Source organism: Dasypus novemcinctus, chromosome 1 (genome assembly GCF_030445035.2).
Source record: "Dasypus novemcinctus isolate mDasNov1 chromosome 1, mDasNov1.1.hap2, whole genome shotgun sequence".
Taxonomy (NCBI): Eukaryota; Metazoa; Chordata; class Mammalia; order Cingulata; family Dasypodidae; genus Dasypus; species Dasypus novemcinctus.
Genome location: NC_080673.1, coordinates 89,974,974 through 89,991,384, shown reverse-complemented (window position 1 = coordinate 89,991,384; position 16,411 = coordinate 89,974,974). Strand labels below are relative to the sequence as shown.

Below are 16,411 nucleotides of genomic sequence, written 5' to 3'. Positions count from 1 at the left end.
CTGAGGAGCAGAAAGAATGAAAAAAATGAACAAAGTCAAATAACCTGTAGGATGCCATTGAGTGTACCAAATGTACTCATTGTAGGAATCCTAGGGGAAGAAAGAGAATATTCAAAGAAATCATGGCGGAAAACTTCTTAAATTTAATGAAAGACATGAATATACACATCTCAGGTGTTCAATGAGCTCCAAACAGGAGAAACTCAAATAGACCCATATGGTGGATGCCATGTTATAATCTCACTATTGAATGTGAAAGATACGGAGAGAATTCTGAAAGCTGCAAAAGAGAAGCAACATGTCATATACATGGGAGTCTCAATAGGACTAAGTATTGAGAATCGATTTCTCATTTGAAACCATGGGGGCAAGAAGGCAGTGAGATGACATATTTAAAGTGCTGAAGGTGTAAATTGCCAACCAAGATTGCTATTTCCAGCAAAACTGCCTTTCAAAAATGAGGGAGAGATTGACATAACTGGGTAAACAAAAACTGAGGGACTTTGTCACCACTAGACCGACCCTATAAGAAATGCTAAAGTTAGTTATAAAGGTTGAAAGAAAATGACATTAGACAATTGAATGAAGCCAAGTGAATAAATAAAGATCTCCTGTAAAGATAATAACATGGATAAACATAAATACCAGTTGTGTTGCATCTTTGATTTGTGACTCCCATTTTACTTCCTGCAAGACATAAAAAGACCAATGCGGTCCAGAAGGCAGTTGTAACATGGATCTGGCACTCAGGCAGAAGAAAATCTTAGCATGGTAATGATCTTTACTTTAGTGTCTGCTGTGCAAGAAAAATTAAATGAAATAGTAGATCAAATAAAAACTAGAAGAGAAGAAGAAAAGAAACAAAAAGAAAAAGAAGCAGAAGAAGCTGAAAAGCAATTATTTCATGGCACTCCTGTTACAATTGAGAATTTCTTAAATTGGAAGGCCAAATTTGATGAAGAGCTCTTAGAGATTAAAAAGAAACAAATGAAAAAGAACAAGCAGGAAAAAATAAATTAAGTGGGAAGCAGCTATTTGAAACAGATCATAATCTTGACACATCTGATATCCAGTTTTTGGAGGATGTTGGAAACAATGTGGAGGTAGATGAATCTTTGTTCCAGGAAATGGATGATTTGGAACTGGAGAATGATGAAGATGACCCAGACTATAATCCTGCCAACCCAGAGAGTGAGTCGACTGATGAACTGCTCCTCTGCAGAGAGGCTTGACTGCCACAGCATCTGTGGCTATGCTGAGAGAGTTTTGCTTTTCCTTTCTTTTTTTCTAAGAAAAAATGATTTTCAGAATACTCTTCTAATAATTTTCAACATTGAACTTAATAAACTGACCTTATAATTTGGAAAAAAAAAAGGCCAATGCATAAAATATATGATAAAGCAATGACTTTGGATTTATCATGCATAGATGTATAATTTGTTATAGGAATACATAGAGGTGGGGCGAAAAGGGTTAAAGGAACAAAAGTTTATGTATGCTATTGAGGTTGTTAGGTTTATATCAAAGCAAATGAGATTGCTGTAGCTTTAAGATGTAAAATTTAAGCCCCATGGTGACCATAAAGAACAGATGAGATTATGCAAATCCATAGAGGCAGAAAGTAGTACAGGTTGTCAGAAGTAGGGGGCCAGAGCAATGGGGAATTAATGCAAAATGAGTATAGGGTTCTGTTTTGGGGTGAAGGGAAAGTTATAGTAATGGATGGTGGTGAGGGTACTGCAGCATTGTAAATGTGATTAATACCACTGGATGGTATGTATGGAAGGGGCTGGGATGGGAAGGTTTATATTGTATATAGGTGTCCACAATTAAAACAAAAAGAAAGTAAAACAAAAGAGAAAATGACAATTAAATGCAAAAATGGTATCATATAGGATCTAAGACTGGAGGAGAAAAGGCTCAAAAGGACATTATTAGGACATTAAAAATATTGAAATATAGAATATAGGCTTTATATCTGTGTTAAATCTCTTAAACTTAGTGACTGCACTCAAGGTGACTGCATACGTGAACATACTTGTCCATAGGGAATGTGCGCATAAGTATTATGTGTTCAATGAGTATATGTGCAACCTGTCCTCAGTGTTCAGAAAATATATAGATGGATAGATGGATGGATGGATGACGGATGGAATGATAGAACGAAGGTGGCAAAACACTGAAATTGGTGGAACTGGGTGTAATGGTTAGGCTCATATGTCAACTTGGCCAGGTAATGGTGCCCAGCTGTTTGGTCAAGCAAGAACTGACCTAATTTTACCGTGAGGACATTTTATGAACATAAATCATCAGTAAGTTGATTGCATCTATGGCTAATTATATGTACAATATACTGAGGAGATTACCTTCAGCAATGACAGTTGTCTGATCCAGTCATTTGGTGACCTCAAAAGAAGTGATTTCAGCAGGCAGGGAGAAAATTCCCATCTCTACTTCAGACAGCTAGCTTCTCCTGGGGAACTCACTGAGGATCTTAATCAGAATTTCTGGCTCACAGCCTGCTCCACGGAATTTGGACTTGTGCATCCCCACGGTTGTATGAGACAATTTTATAAAAATAAAATATTTATAGATATCTCCTGTCAGTTGTTTCCTTAGAGAACCCTGACTGGTGTGGGGGTGTGCTGAAGCTTTCTGTGTAAGGTTTGTACTGTTTTGGGATCTGTCCTGAAATCTGAAATCATTTCAAAATAAACAGTTTAAGGAAAAAAAAACCAAACAAACAAAACCTCATGAAGTCACTTAACACAATTATTTTCTTGGAAATATCTGAAAACTCCAGGTGGTTCCTGGATTCAAGAAAAAGCACAAAAATTTTCCTATTATCACCTTTGGAAAGAAATATAGACACTTGTTAGTAAGTCTGCTCTCTTCATTTCCTTTATTAATTTTTAAAAAATAAATATTTTTAGACACCTACATGGGCACTAGAGACATGGAAAGAAAATGGGCAGACAAAAATCCCAGCCTCATGGAGTTCAGAGCCTAGAAGGAGGAGATAGATAAGGAACAAGGCAAGTCTAGAGGTGATAAATGTTAAGATGAAAAATAAATCAGGAAAAGGTGAAAAGAAGCAAGGTTGGGAGAGACTGTGATTTTAGATAGGGATGCCAGGGATGTCCTCATTGAGAAGGTGAATTTTCAGCAAAGTTCTGAGGGAGGCAAGAGACAAACTGTTGGAATATCTAGGTGAGGAATGTGCCAGACAGAGAGAACTGCCAAGTAGAGGGCTCTGAGCAAGGGAACTTACTAGCTTGCTTAAGGAACAAGTTAACAGCAAAGAGGTAAAAGTGACTTGAAGTGAGAATGGGAGAGGTCAGAGAGTCACAAGGGGCAGATCATGCAGGGCCTATAGGCTCTGAAAGGTCCTTGAATTTTCATGACATCAAACTCGATTTCTTGAAGCATATCTCTATTTTCACAGATGGCAAATGAAGACCGGGCTATGTGTGAGGTAGGTGATAGAGAAACTCAAAGAGTGAATAAGTGAAATGACTGAAAGCATCAGTTGTATGGGAACATTAATTCATGAACAATGTGTGCTTCGTGTTCCAGAGACAGTAAGGCACAATTCTTGCTTCAAGGAACACAGTCTATCAGAAGACACATTACTAAGGCAAGTCTGGTTAAGAGATGAGATAGCACCAAGTTCAGTGGAAGGTAAGATACAGGCTGATATAATCAGAGAAGGCCAGTTAATTTCATTTGATGGCTAAAATTTAAAGAGGAAAAAAATGGAAGGAGAATGATGAAAGAGAAGGAAAAACAGCAAGTTCAAAGACAGGAAATTAGAAATGGGTAAGGTTGTTTGTTTGGTGGGCAATGCCCAGACATACTGTGTTAAGTTGGATGGAAAGTTGCATGGAGAAGCGGTGAAAGGTGAATAAAGGAAAGTTAATAATTTCCAGACTGAGGTTTTAACCTATAGATAAAGGAGCTCCATTTCAGGTTTAAAGAGGGAATGATATGGTGTGTGAAGTAGTTTAAATAGAGAAAAGGCACGAGGGACACCAATTAGTAGATGCAATAATTCAGATGTGAAGTGATGAAGACCAAGACTGGAGTGTTTAGCATGGAAATGGAGAGATGCAGGCAACTACTCAAGGTATTTAAAAAGAAGAATAGCCAAAACTTGGTGACTGGCTGAAAAAGTTACCTGCATATTTTCAATGATTAAAGAAGCTCTAAATGCGCACTAGGAAAAGAGGAGTAAATTTTGAGATCCAGTTTGAATTTTCTCAATTTGAGTGATAGTATGGCAAACATTCAGAAATGTTATAGACAGGAAAGCAAGCATCAGATTGAGCGGTCAATGGTGAAAAGTAAGATTGCCCAGTGGCAAACTGGCAAATGATCTTTGGTATTCTTTCATTCTGCTTCATTGAGCCAACACAATTTCTTAGTGGGTTATAAATACAATAACAATTTCATTTATCATCCAAACCTGGATATTTTTGAGAGTGAAAGGGGAGCTATTGATAATTACCTGGAAACAATAAGCATAAATCAAAGACCGTCCAGAGTAAACAAGGATGTATGGATTTTAGTTTATAAGCTCTATCTTACTTTTAAAGGATGAAAAGTGTCTCTATTTTATTTTTGTTATTGTCCTTGGTTTTTCGAAAGGAGTCAAGTGATTCAATTAGTGTCATTTCATTGTCATGAAACAAGTGCTTTTTCTGGCAAAAGATCAAGTTTTAGACATCTAAAAACTAAAACAATGCTGAAGAGGTAGATTCTGCAATACAACACCTCTCTATTACCTACTACTGATGCCCTTGCATGGCTCTAAGCGTGGAGGTTTTATGTGGAGGGGAGAATGAAGGCTACCCTGGGTTGGTGCTAGAATCTCCGTTGCCAGTTCCCAGCCACAGCAGCAATTGCCTTGTCTTTTTGTTGTTGAGGTATTGGGGATCATCAAACCTGGGACCTGGTGTGTGGTAAGCAGGACCTCAACCACTCGAGCTACATCCATACCCTGTTCTTTCTTGGGTTTATTTTTTTTGGTGTGTTGTTGTTTTATTGTGTTCGTTTTTGTGTTTTCTCTAAAGACAGGAATCAGATAAATTCCCTGGCAGCTGGGAGAGTGCATAAAGAGTATATGTGGTGTGAGATGGGGGTGGGGTGGGGAATGATAGGAAGAGTTCTTTCTACACTGTAGCTACAATCTGTTTTGTTTTTTTGCCTTTGCTACATATAGGTTAAGGAAATAATGAAATTGACATTTAAACTAAAAGGAATTAGAGGGAGGGGCTTCTGTGGGCTATGCATCCCAGCAGTTCTAAGGTTGAAAGGAATTCAAATACAACTTGCTTTACTAACCAAGCCCATTATCTTTCAGACTAGACAATGTGATCTCCATTTATGAAAATGAACCTTGGTGTCCTTCATCAAAGAAGAAAGTCAATTCTGGGAGAACTGAGTAAATAAATGTAGGGATTATATTTTCTATGATGGTCAGCTTTTCCTGCCCCAGCAGAGATGTTTCACATTTCTCCTGGTACAGAGGGCAACAAAAATGTGTTTTAGTATCTTTCTGAGGTCTGACCTTTGGAAACAACCAGTGTGCCTCATCACATCATCTGTCTTATGTTAGTCTGCAGTCTCAGTTATTTTTTGTTTCACCAAATAAATGTTCCCAGCAATTTATTTTTATGAAGAATTTGATTCTGCAGAGAATGAAAATTTTATGTACTCTGTCCTCAGAAAAGAGTGTTTTTCTATATACCCATTAGTTTAAATTTTAAAAATGAAAGAAGTTGCGGCAATCTATTTACAAAGTATATGGCACCAGAACCAACACACTAAAGAAATGAACAATTTCTAAGGTCCTTAGATAAAATGGAACAAAAGCAAGACTGGAAGGAAGACACAAAGAATAGATACAGATAAGGTGGTATTTTGCATTTTCAAGTGGCTCTAAACATAAAAACAAACCAGATTTTGATAAAAGAAGATGGTTAATAGATGATTAAATGAATAAATTCTGACCAGGAATATACAAGACATAAACACTCCCAATGACAAAGTCTTCCAGATTTGAACAACAAAGAGAAAACAAATTAATCCTTTCACCTATACATAGCCACTTAACTGAGGGTCATGGTCAGAAGTGAGAACAAGAAGCATTCTCAATTCTAGCTATAAACACCTGCCATTTTAGGTGTATGTGTAGCGGGATCAAGAGAATAGTTTGTGTTTTGATGTAAACTTATTTTATTTAATGCACAGCTGGTGTGTCACCAGAATCTTATAAAATGGCTACAGTTGTCTCCCCTTCTTTAGAAAAACAGAATCTTTTCCCATTGTTTGCTTCCCAATTTTTAAAAAAATTGCCATACTTTGTATTAAACACAGTATGCTTTCTAGAGGTATCTTTCGCTTTGTTACTTTTGCCTTTTTGGTGCTACTTTTAAAGATGTGAAACTTATAACGTATTATTAATAAACAGCAGTATTTCTCCTACAACACCTATAGTTTATCTATTTCTTTTGCATCATTAATATCACTGGTATTGTATAGATTGTTGCTCTTTGTGGATTAAGGATCACTTTTGGCCCTCACAGAATAAAATACCAAACATTTACAAGGGACTTGATCATAAATTGTTTAAGGTATCCCGAAATTTGTCATTTTCAGTGTAACATCATTTTATTGGCCAATGGTGTACTTACAACTTCAATATGGATTCCAAAATGTCATGTTTTTTTCACCTGAACAGTTTCAGTTAGTTTTTATTTTGTATTTGTTGGCCTTGAAAATAATGAGGCAATTGCCAGTAACTACTTCTGAAAAACAGATCTCTGATGGTTTGCTTAATACCATTCAGCTGTTCTGCAATGTTAAACAAACTTCTGCAAGCTTCCTGTGTGCTATATTTAACTACTTTGTTCATGGAAATCCCACTAAGGAAAAAAAAATTGGAATAATTTTCTGTTAATCCTGAATATATTTCATACTTAAGCTTGATATGAAATTTAATAACAAAGTGGAAATATAGCCAGGAAAGAAAAAAAGATATTCAACGGGGAAATTTGCTGGGTAGGGATGAGGCAAGAAGTCAAACCACAAAGTGTGGGATATCTGGCTTTGTACAAATAAAGCATAAAACAATTAAAGCTGCAGGGAATCACTGGGAAACAGGACTAAACAAATTCTAAGCAAGTGTGAAACTGGCATCTATAAATATGCAGCACAAGGTATTTATTATACTTTAATGTACACTGACTAGACACTTTGCTGTGACCTGCTCTGGGTCAGAGACCTCAGGGATGGCTCCTTGGAACTCCTGATGACAAGAAAATCCTACCAGACACCTGGCGAAAAGCTGCTTCAATCAGAAGCACACACATCGGCACCCAGTCTGGTAGGATTTGATTGTATCAAATAAATAAAGGTCCTTCACGAACGAACTGTAGTAACCCAGCTAAAATGTCATAGCAACATGATTCAATGAGTTAGCTGTGTCTAATAAGAATGGGTCATACACACCTGGAAATGTCTGTGCTTTTTGGGATACCTTCTCCTTTGCCACTAGGAACAATCTTACCTAAAGGATTTATTTACTCATTCAAATTATTAGAGTTTGTCTCAGTATTTGCCCTAAGGAAATGCTCAAACATCTAGGGTCAAAGGCTCCATGGAATAATTCATCAAATAAGAAAATTTATCCTTACATTGGATGGGATGTAGGTTGTTGTGCTACTATCCCAGGAATGTTAATTGATGTTAATATTAATTATAACAGGGAAGCGGACTTAGCCCAATGGATAGGGCGTCTGCCTACCACATGGGAGGTCCGCGGTTCAAACCCCGGGCCTCCTTGACCCGTGTGGAGCTGGCCCATGCACAGCGCTGATGCGCACAAGGAGTGCCGTGGCATGCAGGGGTGTCCCCTGCGTAGGGGAGCCCCACACACAAGGAGTGTGCCCTGTAAGGAGAACTGCCCAGAGCGAAAGAAAGAAAGCCTGCCCAGGAATGGTGCTGCACACACAGAGCTGATACAACAAGATGACACACCAAAAAGAAATACAGATTCCCGGTGCCGCTGATAAGGATAGAAGTGGTCACAGAAGAGCACATAGCAAATGGACACAGAGAGCAGACAACTGGCGGGTGGGTGGAAAGGAGAGAGAAATTTTAAAAAAATTAAAAAAAAATTAATTATCACAGGAAGACTAATTGATAATAGAAGTTGATGGTTTGGTTCTGTAAAGGGGGGAGATACTTTCAGGAAACCTCACAGAAATCATCCTCAAATGAAATAAATCATTGTGGGCCTGGGGAAAACTCAGCTGAACAATTCTACGTACTCTAACAAAATCTTTGATGGCTTTCAATAAATTATATTGTTATGAGGCCTGTATAAAGACAGATGTCATTTTCCACATACCCCCCCAATGAAAAGATTTCTCTTTACAATATGAATATTGTATAGAAAATTCTTACCAAAACACAAACACACAAAAACCCCACCACTTTCTGAGGTAGAATGATAATGAAAGGAATTTTGTTTTTGCTAAGTACTCTGCACATCTGATTTAATCCCCATCTCAGTTGTGAGTAAACATGAATATATGGATCTGGAAATCAGTCACAGTCATAATTGGATATCTGGTATATTAGTCAGCCAAAGGGGTGCTAATGCAAAATACCAGAAATTGGTTGGTTTTTATAAAGAGTATTTATTTGGGATAGGAGCTTACAGATACCAGACCATAAAGCATAAGTTATTCCCTCACCAAAGTCTATTTTCACTTGTTGGAGCAAGATGGCTGCTAACATCAGCGAGGGTTCAGCCTTCTTGGGTTCCTCCCTTCCCAGGGCTTGCTTCTTTCTGGAGCTTGCTTCTCTCTCCTCTGTGAGCTTACTTCCCAGGACTCCAGCTTAAGGCTTCAGCATCAAACCCCAACATCAAAAGCCCTTCAACTCTGTCCTTTGTCAAACCTTTTACCTGTGAGTCCCCACCTACCAAGGTACATTATATTAATGTTTGCCAAGACTTTCTCTAAGAAAAGTCTTGCCCTTATCAATTATTTAGTTATCCTAAAATAGATGTAGTTCTTTTAGAATAAGATTCTTTGCTCATATTTAACAGTTTGGGGGGCAAGAAGGGAACATAACGTGAGTGTTAAGATTTGTTTTTTTAAATATAATTCTGAACTCATGGACTTACAGTTTTAATATGTGTCAGTAATTTTGAGGTGATTTTGATGTAGATTTGTTTAAGTCCATTGCTACTACTTTTAATTTGTGATTTTAAATCTTGGCCAGTGGGCAATTCTTCAAATGACAATTGAATTCTTTTCACATGCATTGAGTAGTGCTGATAGCTTCTTCTTTTTTTTTTTTTCCTTTAGGTAGAGAAATCAGGCATTTCTCTAAGAAGCCCTAGTGCCTTTAGTAGAGGAGGGTATAGTACATTAATATAATGAATCTCCAAATCTAACTGCCAATTTACAATTTTACAAGGGATAGAACAATCTTGTCTGTGGGAAACTATGGGAAAAAAATGATCTGGTGTCTTTTTAAAGGATTGCAAGAGAAAAAAAGAGGGTGGAAATTATAAATTAAAAGAGATCAACCAATGGCAATGCATGGATGTTATTTTGATCATAATCTTGCAAATAAACAGTAAAAAAATCATTTGTGAGACAACATGGAAAATTTGAATAATGCCAGAACATTTGATGGTATTAAAGAATTATAATTAATTTAGGTGAGACAAAAATATGATTATTTTAAAATCTTATCTTTTAAATGGTATCCCTTCAATCAGAAATATTTTAGTCTGTATTATTTTAAAATAATCTGGGGGAAAGGAGGAAATAGGTAGGAGTTTAGATGAAACAATATTAGCATATGTCGATAATCATTTAAGCAGGGTGCATGGGAGTTCAGTGTACTCCTTCCTCTGCTTGAACATGTTTAAGATTAAAAAAGTAAATAAATAAAGGCTGAGAAGATACTGCAAATCTGTAAAAATCCTTAAAGACCTCACTTGGATAAAGATAACTTTCCCCCAAATATCAAAATACTTTAGCATACTCTGTCAACCTTTAAATGAAAATAAAAATGATAATGATAATTTATATTATAGAGAACATGACCTACCAGAGACTGAAATAGGATTCTCTAATGACAGATCCAAATTATGAGTATCTTAAACCTACTATCTTACAAAACAAATCGAAATTAAAAGTATATTCATTAGTAACAAGCAAAAGGGTATTTTGAAGGCAGGCAGCCTTCATGCAGAAACATGCAGATCGTAGAAGTTAATGTGAAATTCCTCTTCCTGACTCATCATTCTGAATAAGCCTTAAGTAGGAATGAGGCTATTAATGAAACCATCTATTTCTGCTTAGTGAGATATAATAATATGAAAAACTACAAATAAATAGTTATATTAATTTTAAAGAAGAGTTTTTGTATTTTGTAGGCTATCTCCCCACCACAAAGTCTAGTTATGAATTTGCTGGGTTTGACAAGCAAACAGGAATAGAGCAGGTGCCTTTGTTAGCACGGCAGGTAAATTCTGCCATCTGCTTGGACACCAGCTGTGTGCTAATTATTCTTGTGATTGCCTAGATCACCACATATTAGAAGCTGGAAATGATCCTTCAAGCTTCTGGAGGAATGTGTCTCCATGCTGGCTGAGGGATGCCCCAGGGAGAGAGCAGGTCTTGTTCTTATTTGAGTCCTGCCAGGTTCAAAGTAAGAAGTGGCTGCATAGACATATGCATGAAAGTAAGCTCTGGGAGTAGGGGTGGAGGGTGCTTCTTGAGGTGTACAGCAAAAGCATTCTCTAACCGAGGGATGCTGCCGGGGTCTGGTCTCACATCTGAGTGGCATCTTTCATTCAGTATAGTCGATACCAGTATGCCCAGCCCATCTGAGCCCACCTTCCAGCAAACTTGAGCATTATACGGGTGTGGCTTTCCATTCAGTCCATCTATATTTATGCAGCAGAAATAATGGAACAAAAGCACAGCCTCCAGTCCTAACAGACGAATCGGATCACTGATCAATTTGGACATGATCAATCACTCGAGTGCTCTCAAAACCAGAGAAAGAATAGCTTGAGAAATTTGGTTGCAATGAAGTCTTTCTCTCTAGACATGGCTTTGTTGTGTGTCCTTGAGGTAATCAATATAAAAAATATATAAATGCAAAAGAAAACGCTCAACTGTTGCTTTCTTTCACCAAGTCCGGGTGGCTCTTATTCAGAAAATGAAGAAAAGTTACCTGAAGACTGCAAGGGTGAGAGACCAGAGCACTAACGGCTTCCTCAGTTCAAACTTGGCCCGTTTGTTCATTAGGTGCCTACCACCAAATATAAAGGCAGCATACAGAGCAGAAAAGAGGAACGACTTCTTCCTATAAGCAAACATACAGAACTCCATGAAATGTGAATCTTCAAGCAATTAATTTCATTGATCGAAACATGTCAAATTTTATACCAGTTGCCCTCTTTGGAAGCTTGGAAAACATACTCTTGGAAATGTGTTCCCTTCTCTAAAGACAGAGTAATCTGTTCAGTTTGCAACATGCCATTCTGTTGAAACCTACCTTGACAAATTAGATCATCCAGCAATTAATCAAGACATTAATTTTTTATGTTAGGGTAGGTATTCTATTTTCAGTCTCTATGACTCAAAAAATTTCAACAATCATAGCACTGATGTACAAAGAAACTGCCCACTCACTGAGAGAATTACCTTGATTTTTCAGAATTTATTGAGCCAATTTTGATAGATGAATTGAAAAATAATTTTTAATGGAAATCAATAGTTGCTGATAGGGTAGTGTCTTGGGAAAATAATGTCCTTTAAAACCTCATCTTACTAATGGTATTTAATGACATTGGAGGAATACTTGATAATTTAAAACATGAAAATGCAAGCTACATGACTTATGGTTCCCACATGATGGATTCAAAGAAGAAATGTAGTAAATTTCAGTATGATTGTTATTACTAGGCATTACTCTCATTCACTCATCAAGAAATTACATGACATCTTGGATTTGCTTTAAAATATCCCACAAACAAACAAAATCAAAAAAGTAGAGGATGGAGAAATGAAACAAGATTGACAAAAGGGACAATGGAGCATGGAGCGCATTATTTTCTCTCTGCACATGTTAGAAAATTTCCATATGAACATTTTTTGAAAGGAGCTTCACTGTGGAAGAAAATTTCTGTGTGAATAATTATTTCAGCAAAACATCTGATAGGGCAAGGCCTCAAGATGTTTACTTTTGGAGTAGCTAAGTTCTGAGTCATAGATTTTGGTACACAGTTTACAGTAGGACCCTTAGTTGGAAGGGTATAAACCACATAAAATAGACTCTTCAGGCCTCAGTAAAACTACTGGTTTATTGATGACCAAAGTAGAAGTGAATGATGGTACTGAAGGTGCCAAGAAAAAAAACTTCAATGGAATTATGACTCAATTGGAAGCAACAGAGGCTTTGTAAATAATTTAAGTATCTGAGCAGATTGCCTGGAAAACAATTTTCTCTTAAAATGGGAACTCCCCAGTCAATTGCATCAATAGGGGAAGTGTCAAAAAGGAAGTTACAAGACACAATACAGAAAGCAAAATGTATTAACCTAAAGCGCATCATTGGTAAAATGCTTGCTATGTTTTTTTCTAAATGCTGACCTGTATTGCTGACTCAGAAGGGATCTGAGTATTTACATGTACAACACTCCTACTTAAGTGAATTCAAATGACCTAAATAAACATTGCTAAATAAAGAAATCAACCCATAATAAGAGTTGAATAGATCATTTCCTTTGAGGTTTGCAAGTACTCTTCCTGAAAGCATAAGAACTGGCACACAGTTAACACTTACCTGTTGAATGAAAATTGTCTTGACCTATCAATTTTTCTGATGTGGGAAAATCATTATGCATGTGCGCACAGTAGATGCTCAGTAAATACTGGGTGACTGACCAGTTGCACTTTCCCAAGAATATATCCATAATCACAAAAGAATAAAATATACAGGAAAATATTATATATTTTCTTCCTCCAGAAAGACACAGTCTATTTCTAAGCTACAGACAATGTTTATATGAAGGGCTCACATAAGGGAAATAAAGTTCTACAAAATTAATGAGGGCAATAGGAACGTGAAATATAAGTATATATTCTTTGCTAAATGATAAAAGTAATGACAAGCGACAAAATAATGATAGTACAATTATCCCTTCTACATCATGACTTTCCCCATCATCATTTCGATATATCATGGCATAAGAAATTAAATGGGAAATCCTGCAAATGACACACAAAAGCCAGCAGATGACACAGAAAAAGTTTAGAAACTCAGAAATGCGTAAGATATATGTATAGTACTGCATAATATCAACATATTTTATCTTTTAATACTATAAATATACCCAAATTTTACAATAAGGTACTGTAAACACACCAGGAAGGAAAAAGAAAAAAATTCAAACTTCTCCTCTGGTACAGAGGGAGAGCCAAAAAATTTTATGTGATTTTCCCGATCACAGGGCAGTGCTATCCCCCTAATCCCCACCGTGTGGAAAGGATAAATGCAGTATTAAGACCGATAATCACAATACTTACTGAACGCCACCTAGGTGTATGCTAAAAACTTTAGAATTTAATGTACCTAATCACCCCATGGTGTAGGAAAAGTATAATCTTCACTTTATAGATGAGGAAACAGGCTTAGAGGTTAAAAGTAGTATCATTTCTCTCTGCACTTCCATGCTAAAAAGGGTGTACTTGATGTGTTATCTTAGAAACATACAAAAATTCCTTTGGCCCTCCTGCTGAACTAACTGGTCATCGTGCGACTGTGCAGAACATTGTGCAACTGTGAAAAAGTAAAGAGGACTACTCCCCACCTTCATGTTCCAACTGTCCTATTTTTGGGGGCCTGGAACATCAATGCCTCTTTGCCTCCTTGAAAATATAAATAAACTATATACATATCACTGAAAACTTGTCCATATAATTGCTTATTATTTTTTCTCTCGCCTATTTGATGTAATGCAGATTTTGGTTTTGGTTGGATTAATTACTTGCAATTTTGAACCAAGTTAAATGAATGTCTTTGTATCCTCCTATCATTCTAGCAATTGAGGGAAAAATAATGTTCCTTGAAGAACCAAGGAAAGAAGAAAATTCTTCCCTCTGTATTTACATATAATTTTTTCAATGGCTGAATAACAGTCCTAAAGCACCGCTAACTTCCTAGGAAGGACTATTCCTTTTCTACAGCTCTCTTTACAAACCATCAATTTAACAGCTGTGGCAACCAGGTCAATGATTACAAGTCACAGAATTTGAGAATTGCATGGGAACTTAGAGATGGAACACAAACTCCTTGTAGGGGGCCCGATGCCAGTTCTCATGGCCACTCAGCCACTGAGCCCACTATTGCACACAGTACATTAGTCAAAACTATTCAAAATTGTCAGGGTTGGTATCTACTAGAGGTAGCCAAACATAAGTTGATTTTCCAGGCTATATCTAGGGTTTACAGAAAGTAAAAAAAGGGAGTTGACATTTGTTTGATTAAGTAAATATAAGTGCAGTCCTAAAAATAAGTTGCTTATTTGTGTGCTATATAAATTTTCAACTGAGGAGAAATTAAAATAATGCTTTGGATTAGCTCAGAATTAAGCTTCAGCTCCTTGAAGAGGGAGTAATCTAAGGAAGCATTAACACTTATCTTTTTATTTGAGTAATCGAAATTATTTGTTATGGTTAGACATGATTATTTTTCCATTTTAATTAAAAGAAGAAAAGACTTTCTTCAGCAAATTGGGCAATTTAACTGGATTATATTTGCCTTTCCTGTCTGGCATCTTTTTTGGGTAAAGTTTCAATATAGTCAAATGAATAATGACACTAACCCACTCACCATTTAATAAGGATAGATTATGTCCATAACAATTCAATAGTAACCCAAGAATATTTCATATTCTGCAGGCCTCCATAGCTGGGCATAACATGATACAACACTGTTTATTACAAGACAATTATTAATTTCTAGATGGTATGGAATCTTCTTGTTTAACAAATCTTCAACCTACCTCATTCTAATGCAAAACCGTTACCTAGAAGTGTTCAATATTTTTCAGGATGTTGATTACAGAATTATGAATACTAGGTAACTGACCAAGTAAATACAATCAAATGATTTGCTCTGAGTTTGTATTTATCCTTTTTCTTCCTTCCACTTCTATCAACAAGCACAGCATCCTTATGGATCTGAATTTCTCTACCATGCTACCTTATTTCAAAACATTCCTAGATGTTTTTTTCATTCTTACCAGAGTACTGGAACAAATCTTCTTACAATCTGTATTTATTGCTTTATCGAATTAACATTTCTGAAAGAATGCATATAAGCTCAAATGTATTATGCTGCCTTTTTTGGTTTCAACTCTAGTGATTCCACTGGAACCCACCCATACTTATCAGAACTCCCTTTAAGCATTCATTATAAAAATCTTCGCCAGTGATCTGGGAATGAAGAAATTTTTATCTGGGTAGCATTTCAACATAAGATAATTACTAATGCATACCTTAGGAAGATGATCTGAGTCACCTCCCAACACTTTAATTTTATGCTTAAATGACCTACTTCTTGTGCACGTGTAACATGAAAAGTATTGTGAAAGTCAAGCTATTATGGACTTATGAGGAAGAAAAGAAAAAGAGCTTTGGCTGAAGTTTATCTACACTGTAAAGAAAGTTTTCATGTTCTAAGTCAAAGAAACCAAACCTGAGACAGAATGTTAACTGGCAAGGCTACCTGCAGGTCAGGTGCTGATTCAAGACAGGAAACAATTCAAGGTTCTGAAAGTGATCTTAAGGCCACAAATAAGTAGAGTCCCAGAGACTGAAGGAATTGATAACGCAGTTTATGCTGACTGGACAATTACCAGATGTCTACAGTGGTTGTAATTTGATAGGAATATAAAGGAAGGATTTTTTTTTTTAAGAGGAATCCTGAAGATATGCTCTTAGAGTTCTAGGCAAGGCGGGATTCTGTTGTCACATTTTTTGAGGATTAAAAAAGAATTCATTTAGACATTTTTCTATATTAGAAAAATGGAACAAAAATGGAATGTGATTAAAAGGAGAAATGTTACACTGTATATATGATAACAATAAAAACTAAGAAAAAAACCATGGAACTAAACTATACAGGGAATGTTAAGTTAAACCATGGACTGTAGTTATTAGTACAATTATAAAAATGTGGAATCATCAATTGTAACAAATGTTTCTCACCAATGCAAAGTGTTAATAATAGAGTGGTATATGGGAATCCTGTATTTTAAGTAGGATTGTTCTATAAACCCACATCTTCTCTAATAAAGAAAAAAAATGGA

General features: G+C 36.3%; 1 protein-coding gene across 7 annotated transcripts in view; it reads right to left on the bottom strand.

Annotated features, from left to right (window-relative positions):
• Nucleotides 1–16,411, bottom strand: part of ELOVL6 (ELOVL fatty acid elongase 6) — a 140,254-nt gene that overhangs the window by 49,693 nt on the left and 74,150 nt on the right. For 6 of the 7 annotated variants that reach the window (XM_004476162.5, XM_071215093.1, XM_071215089.1 and 3 more), the window contains one exon: nt 11,269–11,400. The exons of the other annotated variant lie outside the window; for it this stretch is intronic. In XM_004476162.5, coding sequence (XP_004476219.1) covers nt 11,269–11,400 — 132 coding nt within the window. The remainder of the gene's footprint in view (nt 1–11,268; nt 11,401–16,411) is intronic. 7 annotated transcript variants of the gene reach the window in all.